At 35.8% G+C, this 14,824-nt stretch overlaps 1 protein-coding gene across 2 annotated transcripts; it reads right to left on the bottom strand.

Moving 5' to 3' along the window:
• Positions 1 to 4,048: 4,048 nt before the first annotated feature.
• Positions 4,049 to 6,865, bottom strand: LOC133463195 (interleukin-1 receptor-associated kinase 1-binding protein 1 homolog). 2 transcript variants are annotated; one of them, XM_061744566.1, is made up of 5 exons: positions 6,572 to 6,865; positions 5,164 to 5,245; positions 4,939 to 5,069; positions 4,544 to 4,844; positions 4,049 to 4,064 (listed from the first exon to the last, which is right to left on the bottom strand). In XM_061744566.1, exons 1-4 carry the CDS (start codon positions 6,814 to 6,816, stop codon positions 4,568 to 4,570), a joined length of 735 nt encoding a protein of 244 aa, XP_061600550.1. In that variant the 5' UTR covers positions 6,817 to 6,865; the 3' UTR covers positions 4,049 to 4,064; positions 4,544 to 4,567. The 2 variants fall into 2 exon arrangements, with proteins under 2 accessions (XP_061600550.1, XP_061600549.1); XM_061744565.1 differs by having other exon boundaries at positions 4,054 to 4,844.
• Between the last annotated feature and the right edge of the window lie 7,959 nt (positions 6,866 to 14,824).

The raw sequence follows: 14,824 nt of genomic DNA, 5'->3' as shown, positions 1-14,824 counted from the left end.
ATATATGTGTACTATTGAGCATTAACATGTGTTTCAGAGAGCAGGAGATATGATGACTAGTTGCATATGGGTTTATACAGCAATCCTTATGTTAAATTTAATACCAATTTAATACCTTTTTCAATACCTTCAGATTGTGACAACATTAAGTGTTAATGGCCCGGTAAAGAGAGGAGATGGATTTACAATGCATGCATGCATTTGAGAAATATGGTTTTATCTAAAATATACAACAAACAAACTATAATTAATGCCCGTAACTTGTAGAATAATCTTTTGTATCCATAAGGGTTAAAAATATTTAATTTTGAGTTTAAGCAGAGGTGTCAAAAGTATTCACATTCATTACTCAGGTAGAAATATAGATACTAGAGTTTAAAAATACTCCTGTAGAAGTTGAAGTATCAACTCAAGTTTTTTACTCAAGTAAAAGTATAAAAGTACTGGTTTCAAAACTAAAAGTGTAAAAGTAAGTTAAGGGGGAAAAAAGCAATTGAAAATGAATGCATCTTAGTATAATGCAAATATATTAAAGAACCATATATGTGTACTATTGAGCATTGACATGTGCTTCAGAGAGCAGAAGACATGGTGACTGGTTGCATATAACTTATAAGTATTGTAATGGTGCAAAAAGTCAAACTTCAGAGGCATGTTATCATTTATCCTAACCTTTATTGGAATGTAAATCCAAGTTTAGTTGCAGGAATTTTGAGTTTAAGCAGAGGTGTCAAAAGTATTCACATTCATTACTCAGGTAGAAGTATGGATACTAGAGTTTAAAAATACTCCTGTAGAAGTTGAAGTATCAACTCAAGTTTTTTACTCAAGTATAAAAGTACTGGTTTCAAAACTACTTAAAGTGTAAAAGTAATGTAAGGGGGAAAAAAGACATTAAGGACAAATGCCATTGAAAATGAATGCATCTTAGTATAATGCAAATATATTAAAGAACCATATATGTGTACTATTGAGCATTAACATGTGTTTCAGAGAGCAGAAGATATGATGACTGGTTGCATATGGGTTTATACAGCAATCCTTATGTTAAATTGAATACCAATTTAATACCTTTTTCAATACCTTCAGATTGTGACAACATTAAGTGTTAATCACGGATCTTTTAAGATTAATACAGATTTTGACCTATAGAACACTATACAGAACAGATTTATAGACTCATTGATGTTGACCAGATGTTTCACATTTATTTCAATTTGTGAATGACTTCTTTCTTTTTTTTATATATGATTCATATTCGAAATAAACACTACTACTACTACTACTACTACAAAAAATGACAATAAAATAGACTGCTTAAAATGTAAAAGGTAAAAAATAATACCAATTTAAAAAAAAATAATACCTCTGACAGTGAATTTAACACTTTTAATGGCCTTAAATTTGGCCATTTTCATTTATCACTTTTTAATACTTTTTAAAACCCTGCGGAAACCCTGTTGTAATGGTGCAAAAAGTCAGACTTCAGAGGCATGTTATCATTTATCCTAACCTTTATTGGAATGTACATCCAAGTTTAGTTGCAGGAATCTGAGGGAACGGATGTAAGAACAAAACTGGACAAGAACATCTGAAACAACCACAACCAAATTCACTCTATCCGGATGGAGCAATTTAACTGGATAGTTTTTTTTTAAAGCCGAAATGAAATAGAGTAACGAGGCTGTTTTTAAAATGTAAGGAGTAAAAAGTACAGATAATTGCGTGAAAATGTAAGGAGTAAAAGTAAAAAGTCGTCTGAAAAATAATGACTCCAGTGAAGTATAGATAACCAACATTTCTACTTAAGTAAGGTAACGAAGTATTTGTACTTTGTTACTTGACACCTGTGGTTATTGGACAGTTTCGGCGTTGCATGTTGCTGCGCATGTGGGGCGAGTTGAGGAGGTCGTTCCTCAACGGCACCGCGTGGATGGAGTGGACGGACCAGCAGCTGTCTGCAGCCAAGTGCGTGCACGATGAGCCCAATCCAAATGAGAGCTGCACAACATATTTACACGGCAAAGTGATGCCCTCAAAGAGGGATTAGGACAAAAACTCATGAGGTTTTATCTTCCCGTAGGTCTTGGGTTGGTTTGGGGCAGGAAGACCCCCTCCAGGGGTACCCTCCAGTAGAAACTATGATTTTCGACAATGACCAGGAGTTCTTTGGAGGTTTGTAAACACTTACCTGCCTACTAAATACTTTGGAGTTATAGTAAGTGAAAATCTGCCACATGAAGTGAAACATAAGTCCCACATTTTTCTCACGATTCCTTTTATTGCCACGTTGATACCTTTAAAACTTTGTTATATAATAGAGCAAATACTGGGGCATAATTAACTAATTAAAAAAAAACAAAACATGTTATTCTGAGTTGATTGTGACAAGCTTGAATTAAAAAGTTGTGTATTATTTCAGGAATCTTTCAGTGTTGATGTAGAGGGAAGGCAAACATCAGACTGTTGGGCAAAACGTGCACTCGTGACATGAAACGGGAGGATCTGATGCAATAATCTCCTGACTGTTTTCTTGGTTTCTGTTTGACTTGACGGGGGATTTTTGAGGAATAGTACAAAGAAGAGCACTTGGTAGAAAATGAGTGGCAAAAAGGGGGTTTGGGATAAAAACATCTAAACTAAGGCTCTCCATTAGGTTTAAGAATAAGTAAAAAGTAATACGGTTTGTTGGTTTGGATTTATTTTCCCCTGAGATCACAGATCACTCAACCTTAACGTTGATACTTTTTCTGATGTGGAGCACACCTGCACTTGTTTGCTATAAGTAGAATATGTGTGATTTCCTTGTTTTAAGAGAAAAATACTCCCAAAAAACAATTGTTTCTCCAGCCTCCAAGACCGTGCGCAGCCCTCGGCCCCCATACGTGTTCCTGCGAGTTGGGGAGGTGGTGATGGAGAGGAACGGCCACATGGTGGGGGTGGTGGTGAACTGGGACACTGAACTGCGGGCTCCTCCAGAATGGATCGACAAAGTGTATTCTAACTCTGAGGTCAGAATCCACAGCTCCTCTCCTGCCTCATCTACAATGTTGTTCAACCTCAAAATCTCTGCGCAGGATTTACAACTCATTTTAAATTTGACTGAAATGAAACCACATTAGGGCTGGGCGATATGGACCAAAAGTCATATCTCGATATTTTCTAGCTGATTGGCGATACTCGATATATATCGATATTTTTTCTTTGCCATAATTGGGGTTAGCATTATAGCATAGCATCTCTGTTAGCTTCTTTTTTTTCTGAGGCAAACCCTTAAAAAAAACAGTCAGTTTTAATACAAAGCCTCGTGCCAAATGTCACACAGGTACCTTTATTAACAGAGGTCTGCACAATATCAAAATGTATAAAACAAATGAAATAAAAATAAACTGCCTGCATATATAGAATAAAAATGCTTCTTGAATAAAATAAAACAAATATCCCTTTCCTGCATAACAATTAAATTAAAATACACTGTGCAATTAATACAATGTAGACAGTAACAGGCAGACTTTTCCACTGAGGTTGACAGTTGTGCAAATAACAAAACATTTGTGCAAATCTCAAATAAAACATTCAAGTCAATTTCTCACAAAATAGGTTATATCAAAATCATAAAAAAAAAAAAAAAATTCAAATCGAAAAAATTATATTGTCTCGTACCATATTGCGTTTGAAAATATATCGATATATATTAAAATCTCGATATATCGCCCAGCCCTACACCACATATTTGGTTTGTGTGTATGCAGAACACGAAATCAGAGAAGACGCCTCACTATAAGGTGCTCTTCAGTGGACCGGGACCCTCCTCTCTGAGGATTGCATACTTACCTCAGACACAACTGGAACGGATAACTGGGATACGGGTAAGAACTCAGAACCCAAGTATATGCAAACTGACCCAAACACTGTACACATGATTTGGACTCACGGTTGGGTGTTTCCAGCCGGACATTCCCACCCTGGAGAAATACTTCACACACTATGATGGGACGCGGTTCGTCATGCAGCCGTGGCTCAGAGAGCTCTTCCCCGAGGACGACAACGCTTGACTGCTCAGTCTGAAAGACACATTCAACAGACTGTTTTATCAACTTTTCTGTGTGCTGTTCCTAAGCCTGGTCAAAATGTCAGCCCTCCTCTGATACAGCTATTGATCTCAAGTGCCAATGTTTGTACGAGTCAGAGATAAACTCTTGAAAACTTCCTTTCTAGGATTCAGAATGTACTTCTGGAATCTGAAAACCATAATATTGTAATTACGTGATGAAGATCATCCTCCATCTCCTTTATTTTTGGCAGTGTGCAAATACCATATACAGTATTTTTAATCTAATGAGTGCCAAAACAATTTAAATAGTTACTTTCGGTGTTACAGTTAATGATCGCTCTTAGAAACAGTTGAAATGTTTATTGAAATTTAAAAAACAGCAAATGTTTTAAATCACACGTTTTTAAAAGTCAAATTTACAGGAATGGCATTAAAAAAAAATGGCACTACTTTTTAAGGATCAAATTGATGCAATAAAATGTTTTGTACAGTCTCAATGGTGTACGGGGTCTTTTATAGGTTTTTCCTGTTTCCGTCTCTGAAGCTGAAGGAGACAGACACCCGTGAGGAAGCAGTGACTGTAGGTATGTGGGGAAAGTTAGGAAGGGGTAGAGAATCCTGTTCTCTGTCTCTGCCTCCACCCTCCTCATCCTCCTCCTCCTCATGCCTCCTCTCCTTGGTTTCCTCCTCTCTAACCAGCAAGGGGGGTCCCAGACTCTGCCCCAGGAGCTGACTGAGTTTGCTGGCTTTCTGCTGAGCATTTTCAACTGCTGACACACATGCACGCTGCCTAGAAAAACATAGAAAAGAACGGTTTACAACTGAAGAGCCTGATTAAAATACTCAGTTGGAATATTGCGGGTCAGTTGCTGAGTTTTTAGAACCTGATTTGACTCAGGCATTCGTGACTGTGGTAGAACCGGGGCATCCCCACGCACACGCTCTTGTCAAGCTTTTCCAGCAAGATGCTGCATATTTGCTCCATCTTGGAAAAATCTGAGAAAGTGACCATGACCTGTGGGAACATTTTACATTTTTTTATTTTTACACTGTCACCTGCAACTGCACAGATATTTGCAGTTCAAATTCATTAGTGGCTGTGCAGATACCTCTACGTCCATGTGATACATCTCAGTGTCTCTGCGGAGAAACTTCCTCACCGAGGTGTCTTCTTCATTGATGCCCTGTTGTCTAAAAACAATGAGTAAACAATCAGTCGATTTATTTTTTTACAATTAAAGTGACATTTCAGACTAATTTAGTCAAAAGTGACAGATTATAGGCATCCAAATGCCGAGTAGGGCTATTTTAGTAGGTTAAAAGAACATTTGTTGGATTACTTATGTAAATTAAATACAGTTGCTGTGTGTGATGTTCACATTTTGTGTGTGTGTGTGTGTGTATACACACACACAGTTGTGTGAAAAAGTGTTTGCCCGCTTCCTGATTTCTTATTTTTTTGCATGTTTGTCGCACTTAAAATGTTTCAGATCATGAAACAAATCTACATGACCCTGTGTGAAAAAGTGATACACACATACATATATATATATATATATATATATATATATATATATATATATATATATATATATATATAAGGATCTACTTAAACAAAGTTTCTTAAGATAATGACCAACTTGGAAGTATTTCTTTACAGGTTAACTGGGGCCATGAAACCTCAGCTAGTGGATTTGTTTCCAAATATATATTACTTACAGAGGCGTCAAAAAGTATTCACATTCATTACTCAGGTAGAAGTATAGATACTAGAGTTTAAAAATACTCCTGTAGAAGTATCATCAAATGTTTTACTCGAGTAAAAGTATAAAAGTACTGGTTTCAAAACTACTTAAAGTATAAAAGTAAAAGTGATGTAAGGGGGAAAAAAGTCCATTAAGGACAAAAGCCATTGAAAATGAATGCATCTTAGTATAATGTAAAGATATTGAGCATTAACATGTGTTTCAGAGAGCAGGAGATATGATGACTAGTTGCCTATAAGTATTGTAATGGTGCAAAAAGTCAAACTTCAGAGGCTTGTTATCATTTATCCTAACCTTTATTGGAATTTACATCCAAGCTTAGTTGCAGGAATGATGAATCTGAGGGCGACGGATGTAAGAACAAAACTGGACAAGAACATCTGAAACAACCACAACCAAATTCACTCTATCCGGATGGAGAAATTTAACTGGATAGTTTTTTTTAAAGGCCGAAATGAAATAGAGTAACGAGGCTGTTTTTAAAATGTAAGGAGTAAAAAGTACAAATAATTGTGTGAAAATGTAAGGAAAAAAAGTAAAAAGTCGTCTGAAAAATAATTACTCCAGTGAAGTATAGATAACCAAAATTTCTACTTAAGTAAGGTAACGAAGTATTTGTACTTCGTTACTTGACACCTCTGATTACTTATAATACATTACTTTAGTAAGTAATATGTATATACATATTAAGTGTAAATAAGGTCTAAATCCTTCTGAACAATGTAAACATTGCCACCCCCCCTGGTCTCACCTGAGCGCCTGTAGGATGTATTCCAGTCTCCGGGAGACGCTGCTGGTCACGTGGTCCACGGACGGCTTGCTGCTGCTCAGCGTGACCCGCAGCGAGGCGCGGTCCGCCGGGGAGGAGACCTCCGCCACCCCGGTAACCTGCACCTCCCTGACCCGGGGACCGACCCTTTCTCTGTTTACAGCTTTGACTTCCATGTGGTGGTCTTTGAGATCACCGGCGAAGTCCACTCTAGTCTGGTTGCTCATTTTGAGGATAAACGCCGTTGCTATGGTTGCAAAGTTGAAAAGTTCTTCTTCTTCGTGTTTTTTTTTTCTAGTCTCTTCTTCGTCTCTTCTTCTCCCGTGGACCAAATAAATTATGACGACACGCTTCTTGGGATTTGTAGTTCTATTCCACCAATGAACGAACTACGGATTCAGACAGATAATTGAATCCTGCCTTTATATTTACGAAAGAAAAATAAATCAGAGACAGACATATATTATTGGCAGTACTCGAGTTGTAAAAAAAATCAGAGGGGATGGTGGATTTTATCATATGAGGACAGACAATTTGTGCTGATTACAAATAATATAATATATTACAAATGACTGACCAAAATACTGAGAGGGACCTGGCTGCAGGCAAGATGGCCGACAAGGGCGCCGCCATACTTCGATCCATACCGGTAGTCCATACCGGAAGTTGGTCACTTCGTTAATATATATATTTTTTAATTTTTTTTTTTTTTTTTAATTAACATTTGCACACAGTACAATGATAACAAAACTTCACATTATGCAATTTCACGTTGAATTATAATATATAAAGAGTATTACTCAAATAAAAAACAAAACAAAAAGCACAACACATTATAACAGAAAGCCAAAACATTTACATACATTTATGGTTTTGATTGCTTTTGAATTAGTAGAAAACTTAATAGAGTCCAGATACTGTTTTAATTCACAATGAAAAGTAAAAAAAAAAAGGGTTTTTTGCATAAGAATTTGGATTTGTGGATGTGGAATTTTGCGAGGATAATCAACAAATTAATAATAAATGTTTCTTTTGGCTTTGTTCTAATTGTTACATGGTCAAAAACACCAAACAACACATCCTTCCAAAATAAATTAAAATCAATATCAATTCTTTCCGACACAAAATTACACATATCACTCCAAAAAGTTTGAACAATGGGGCACAGCCAGAATAAGTGTGTCATTGTTTCAGAATTTGCAGAACAAAAGGTACAGTTTGAATCGATATTTCTTTTGAATCTTTTTACAATGTGATCATTTGTAGGATAGAATTAATGAATTAACTTAAATGAAATTTCTTTAACTTTGTTTGTCACCAGGTATTGGTTGGGTGAGAGCCAGACCTTCTTCCAGTTAATATTTTTTACATATATATTCCAATATTGGGTGTATATTATTAAAATATAACATGAATATATATATATATATATATATATATATATATATATATATATATATATATATATATATATGTATATATATATATATATATATATATATATATATATATATATATATATATATATATATATATATATATATATATATATGTATATATCATTTATATACATATATAACAAAATAAAGAAACATGTATGTATATATATATATAGCCTACGGAGGTAGTTTACCATAGACTAGTTTACAAGCAGCGATTCGAAAATGATAAAACACACACATTATATATATATATATATATATATATATATATATATATATATATATATATATACCGGTATATATAATATATATATAATCCACCTCAATTAACCTCAGACAGCACTTAAAGCTAAGGACGCTGAATTTGAGTGACCAACGGGTAAATGAAAATGCCATCAGTCCTGTATGTGTATGTGTGTGTATATATATATATATATATATATATATATATATATATATATATATATATATATATATATGTATATATCATTTATATACATATATAACAAAATAAAGAAACATGTATGTATATATATATATAGCCTACGGAGGTAGTTTACCATAGACTAGTTTACAAGCAGCGATTCGAAAATGATAAAACACACACATTATATATATATATATATATATATATATATATATATATATATATATATATATATATATATATATATATATATATACCGGTATATATAATATATATATAATCCACCTCAATTAACCTCAGACAGCACTTAAAGCTAAGGACGCTGAATTTGAGTGACCAACGGGTAAATGAAAATGCCATCAGTCCTGTATGTGTATGTGTGTGTATATATATATATATATATATGTATATATATATATATATATATATATATATATATATATATATATATATATATATATATATACATATATATATATATATATATATATATATATATATATATATATATATATATATATATATATATGCATACATGTTTTTTATTTTGTTATATATGTATATAAATAAGTTTAAAAAAACATAGTTATTAGTAAGTACGTTATGTTATATAATGTTTTATAATAATGTTTTATAATTTTCGTTTTATGGCCGCTTTTAAACTACCTCCGTCATATTTGAACAATATACACGAAGAAGACCAACTTCCGGTTGAAAGACCAGCCTGCTTACCAAATCTGGACCCCAAGAAAACTTCAGTGGGCAAAGTTTGTCTAGTTACATCCACAAGAAGTAACAATCGTAATATACGTTCCCTGTTTCAAAATGATATAACCACCAACCCTTATGTTATTGCTTACTGGTCTGGTTTTGGTGATGACTTAAATTGGAAGAACATCTGGACTCTTCCATACAAATACCTTCTTACAAATAAAGAGAGGGAAATCTCTTTTAAAATGTTACATAAGTATTACCCTGCTAATCATTATCTTCTTAAATTCAAAAGAGATATTTGTGTTGACTGTTCGTTGTGTGAAATGTCCCCTGAAACACTGGTACACCTGTTTTGGCAATGTCCCTACACTAACAAATTCTGGAAAGATGTATCCCGATTTATTATAGATAAAATTGACTCTGACTAAAATTGACTCTTTTGTAATCAATTTAATAATTATTCTTGCAAAGTTTCATATTCATAAATCCAAATTCAGTCATTCAAAACCCCTTTTTTTTAATTTTTGAGAATGAAACCAAACAATACTTGAGTTCCATCTCTGACTCAAATAACAAAAAAGCTGTAAAAACTGTTAATTTATGCTCTCTATTTAATGTGTTTGTTTAAAAATCCCCCTGGCTCCTGTGTTGTTGTACTCTTATGTATTAACGACTGTTTTGTATGTCTGTCTGTTTATGTTTTTTGTAATATGAGAACTACTCAATAAAGCTTGTTAAAAAAAAAGACCAACTTCCGGTATGAACTTCCGGTCTGGACCTCCGGTATGCATTGGTTTTGTTTTTTATTTGAGTAATACTCTTTATATGTTATAATTCAACGTGAAATTGCATAATGTGAAGTTTTGTTATCATTGTACTGTTTGCAAATGTTAATTAAAAAAAAAAAAATTTTTTAAATATATATATTAACGAAGTGACCAACTTCCGGTATGGACTTCCGGTATGGATAGAAGTATGGCGGCGCCCTTGTCGGCCATTTTGCCTGCAGCCAGGTACTCTTGAGTGGCGGCGGAACCCATTGAGTTGTTTAGCGTGACGTCATTTCTAGGCTGACGTCACGTCCGGGTCCGACCCGGCTTACAGGCATAGCAGGCACCGTTGTAAACAACATGTTTGAACCTGTGAATCTCTTTACTATAACCTCCTTTTTCAGAAAGGAACCATCAAGGGTTAAAAAGGGTCTTAACGCTTTCAACTCGAATAGAGTTATTACAGTTAATACAGAGTTAATACAGTTCCATTGCTTTATTTTTTATTGCACTGTCCATACTGGTTGCGAGCGGCGCAGCGCGACGCAGCGCCGTTTTGAGCTGGATTTATGTCGGACGCCCTGTTTCTATTTTCTTCTTGTCGCTGGCGTTGAAAGCCGGTTGAAAGCGCTGTAGGAAACATTCATTTCAATACAAGAACCTCAATAAAGTGGCAGCTGGAGGGAGATCGCCAAGGAGCTGGAAGGCTCTGATAAGATAAGATATAATAATAAGAATCTTATTAGGGCTTAATTTGTGTCAGATTCTGCTGGAACAAGATCCGGCACCTCCTTTTATCCATATTCCCTTGGTGTTTTATTTCTCATTGAAGTTCATAGATCGCCTGTTTGTCTATTTTGGATGCATTTAATCAGAAAAAAAGAGAAGAGCGCTCTCTGCGCTCCCGATCTCCTGCGCTGCGCGTCCCCGTGACCGTCTCCATCACCAGCGGTTTCCCAAATCCAACTCAGCCTGGATCATTTCTCGTGTCCTCTGCTTTTTCCCACATCCCAGTAATGATCTGACATGCTGACATACTGCATTTAACACCACAAACACGCCGCTCACTCACGCTGTTCGCTGTTTGATTGCGTCACCACACGCCGTTATTAATTGTTGGTTTTTTTCCCCACTTATAGGACCTTTTCTCTCCCTCCCGATGTTCCGGGACCTATATAATAATAAGATAGTATTTCGGAGTCGGGTTTGTTTTGATCCATGTGACAGCCTATTAAAATGATCTGGTAAACACCTGCAGGACCATGTGGCCCATCAGTTGCTTTACCTTCAATGACGTTGACAAGTTCAAAAAAAAATGTTAAAACCAAAGTAGATACAGAGGTGTCAAAAGTATAAACATTCATTACTCAGGTAGAAGTATAGATACTAGAGTTTAAAAATACTCCTGTAGAAGTTGAAGTATCAACTCAAGTTTTTTACTCAAGTAAAAGTATAAAAGTACTGGTTTCAAAACTACTTAAAGTATAAAAGTAAAAGTAATGTAAGGGGGAAAAAAGCCATTAAGGACAAAAGCCATTGAAAATGAATGCATCTTAGTATAATGCAAATATATTAAAGAACCATGTATGTGTACTATTGAGCATTAACATGTGTTTCAGAGAGCAGGAGATATGATGACTAGTTGCCTATAAGTATTGTAATGGTGCAAAAAGTCAAACTTCAGAGGCATGTTATCATTTATCCTAACCTTTATTGGAATGTACATCCAAGTTTAGTTGCAGGAATCTGAGGGAACGGATGTAAGAACAAAACTGGAAAAGAACATCTGAAACAACCACAACCAAATTCACTCAATCCGGATGGCAAAATTTAACTGGATAGTTTTTGTTTAAAGGCCCGAAATGAAATAGAGATACGACGCTGTTTTTAAAATGTAAGGAGTAAAAAGTACAGATAATTGTGTGAAAATGTAAGGAGTAAAAGTAAAAAGTCGTCTGAAAAATAATTACTCCAGTGAAGTATAGATAACCAAAATTTCTACTTAAGGTAACAAAGTATTTGTACTTCGTTACTTGACACATCTGTGTATTGTACACTATTTTTTAGTGGTTCGGTGCCACAGATTACAAATGTTTCTTAATAGATCTATTTCACCCAGGTGTTCATAAAAACAGTAACTGATTTTGATGGAAAATTTAGCAAAACTGCTGAGAGCAGCAAAATATAGTCATAGTCTCAGAGTAATCAATCACTGTGCAATAATAATAATAATAACCACAATCATATGCTGTAACAATGCACCTTTCAATAACCATGTGTGGTGTGGTTTGGAGGGCTTTTGGTGTGCAGGAAACACTCCTGAAAACATTTTACGACACTGTGGTGGCATCAGCCATTTTTTATGGAGTGGTCTGCTGGGGCAGCAACATCACAGCTGCAGACAGAAGGAGGCTGGATAAAACCATCAAGAGGGCCGGCTCTGTCGTGGGTTGCTCTCTGGACACAGTGCAGGTGGTGGGAGAGAGGAGGATGATGGCTAAGCTGTCATCCATGATGGAGAAGGACTCCCACCCCATGAAGGACACCATCAGAGCGCTGGAGAGCTCCTTCAGCGACAAGCTCCTTCACCCTAGGTGTGTGAAGGAGCTACAGAAGGTCCTTCCTCCCTGCAGCTGTGAGACTACACAACCAGCACTGCTCACAGTAGACCACATACAACCTGACAATAAATGTACATAAGGGAAATAATGTGCAATATCTTTCATTCACTGCAACGTGCAACTATGTAAATATCCATCTGTAAATATCCGTCTGTTATCTTTTTATATACTAGTATTTCTTCTTATTTATTTTTCTTCTTCTTATTATTATTATTATTATTATTGTATATACCAGTTTACTGTTTATAGTGTGTTATTATTATTACTGTGTTATTACTTTTCTATTGATGCCTCTTGTTTTTGCACTATCCCCTTTGCTGCTGTAAACTGCAAATTTCCCCTCTGTGGGACAATTAAAGGTTTATCTTATCTTATCTTATCTTATCTTATCTTATCTTATCTTATCTTATCTTATCTTATCTTATGTCTACCTCACATATACAGGGGTGCAGATCCGATGTCAGGATTGGGGGGGACACCAACGTGATTTTAATTTAAAATTTTTTGCCAATATGCAACTCATACCATGCCATAAATTGGTAAAGGCTCGCCAAAAAATACTGCACAGGGAATCATTTTTTGTGCTTACCTTTCTTGTTTATTTGTCCTAAACAGCCAACAGTGTGTGTCACTGCTTACTTAACTGAAAAAACAAAATGTATGGAGTAGCAATACTTTCATTCAGTACACCTCAACACGCACCGTGGATGTATTATTTTTTTAGAAATATATTTTTAATAAATATTCTACATATTCAACCTTTCTGAAAATACATTTGTTCAATTTTGAATAATTTAGGATATTTTTATTGGGGGGGACATGTCCCCCCCGGGATCTGCACCCATGCACATATACATATATATATATACATATACATATTGTCATGACTCGTGTTTCACCGGCTCAGTTTGTTAAACACAGCACTGGTCAGACGAGTCCAAATGATCACATAGGGTTCTTCGTTCACTTCTGGGCTCCACAAGTCCTCTGACGGTGTGGATCCAGTCCACGGTGTGTGGGACATGTGAGAATGTGGGACAAGAGAAATAAGTGAGATTTTTTATATCACAATGACAAAAATCAAGCAACAAACAACAATCATATCATCCCGGGATTATTAATTTAACAAAATAAATCAAAAGGCACAAGTTGTGTTGTTTGAACCAGTTTTAGGCGGATGTGAGTCCAGCTGTCTCACGACTGCTAAACCAGACCAGATCATCATCCCCCCACCGCCGTGCTCCATAGTCGGTGCCAGGTTTGTGGCTTCTGGTCAAACATCTTCAATTTGCGTTCAGGTTTTCTGTTTGTAGTGTTGATGGTTACACGTGAACCGGGGTTCCCACATGGCCTTTTCCTTCATGCCCGCCGTTCTCCCTGTTTCTGTCCCACCGTTCTCCCTGTTTCTGTCCCACCGTTCTCCCTGTTTCTGTCCCGCCACGCCCTCGTCTCTCTCCCTCTGCTGCCGTGGACCTCGTCCTGTCTTCATGCTCATCATTTTGGTCACTAAATAGCTCAGTAGCTGCTGCTCCTACTGCTCCTACTGGCTCAAGCGATGCGTGTCTCGGACCGTGGTCCTCTCCTCTCCGCCTGAATCACAGTTGCAGCTCCAACATATTGCTTTTGTTTGTTTGTTTGTTTGTTTGTTTGTTATGTTTCTCCCCATTCACAGTGGCCAAAACAAAATACAAAACAAAACGAGGAAATGTAATAATCATTGTTTGGTAACTGTTTTTAGTGCTGTTTTTTGAGCGTTAAAAGTATTTTCTAACATGTTACAATAAAAGATTGTAGTGTACAAATTCACATTTATAAAATATATAAATAGATATATAGATATATATGAGAAATGTATGTTCTAATGCAATAAAGTGAGATTAAGAATTCTAATTGACTAGATTGAAGTGGAGTCATATTTATTCTCTTTCCGACATTATTACTGTGTTTCAGCTTTAGATTTATGAAATGATGAAATTAATTTTCATATTTTCTAGTGGACATAAGAAAATGATGACACTGGAGGACAAAACAGTTTAATAATTTTAATCCAGGAATGCTGTGGACTGGAAAGCTGCTGGACTACTTTTTCCGGGGAGAACGGGAGGTCCCGTTCATTTCCTGTAAGGCTTTTGGTAAGACACCACAGACGGATTCATGGTCCTGCCAATAAAGACTGTTGAACATCTTAAATCAGTGTTTCCCCACTGGTGTGGCTTCAGGACCCACCGTTCCCCCCTTAAAGGAGCCGTCTGTAAGAAATG

This window comes from Cololabis saira, chromosome 17, assembly GCF_033807715.1.
Source record: "Cololabis saira isolate AMF1-May2022 chromosome 17, fColSai1.1, whole genome shotgun sequence".
NCBI lineage: Eukaryota > Metazoa > Chordata > Actinopteri > Beloniformes > Belonidae > Cololabis > Cololabis saira.
This window is presented reverse-complemented; position numbering and strand designations above follow the sequence as displayed.

What these genes read in the sequence shown, in the direction of transcription:
- LOC133463195 (XM_061744566.1), bottom strand. Translation starts at nt 6,816, where the DNA reads ATGAGCAACCAGACTAGAGTGGACTTCGCCGGTGATCTCAAAGACCAC. An exon ending in TACATCCTACAGGCGCTCAG is followed by an intron (nt 5,246 to 6,571) that starts GTGAGACCAGGG and finishes CATTGTTTTTAG; the next exon opens with ACAACAGGGCATCAATGAAG. An exon ending in TGTATCACATGGACGTAGAG is followed by an intron (nt 5,070 to 5,163) that starts GTATCTGCACAG and finishes ATGTTCCCACAG; the next exon opens with GTCATGGTCACTTTCTCAGA.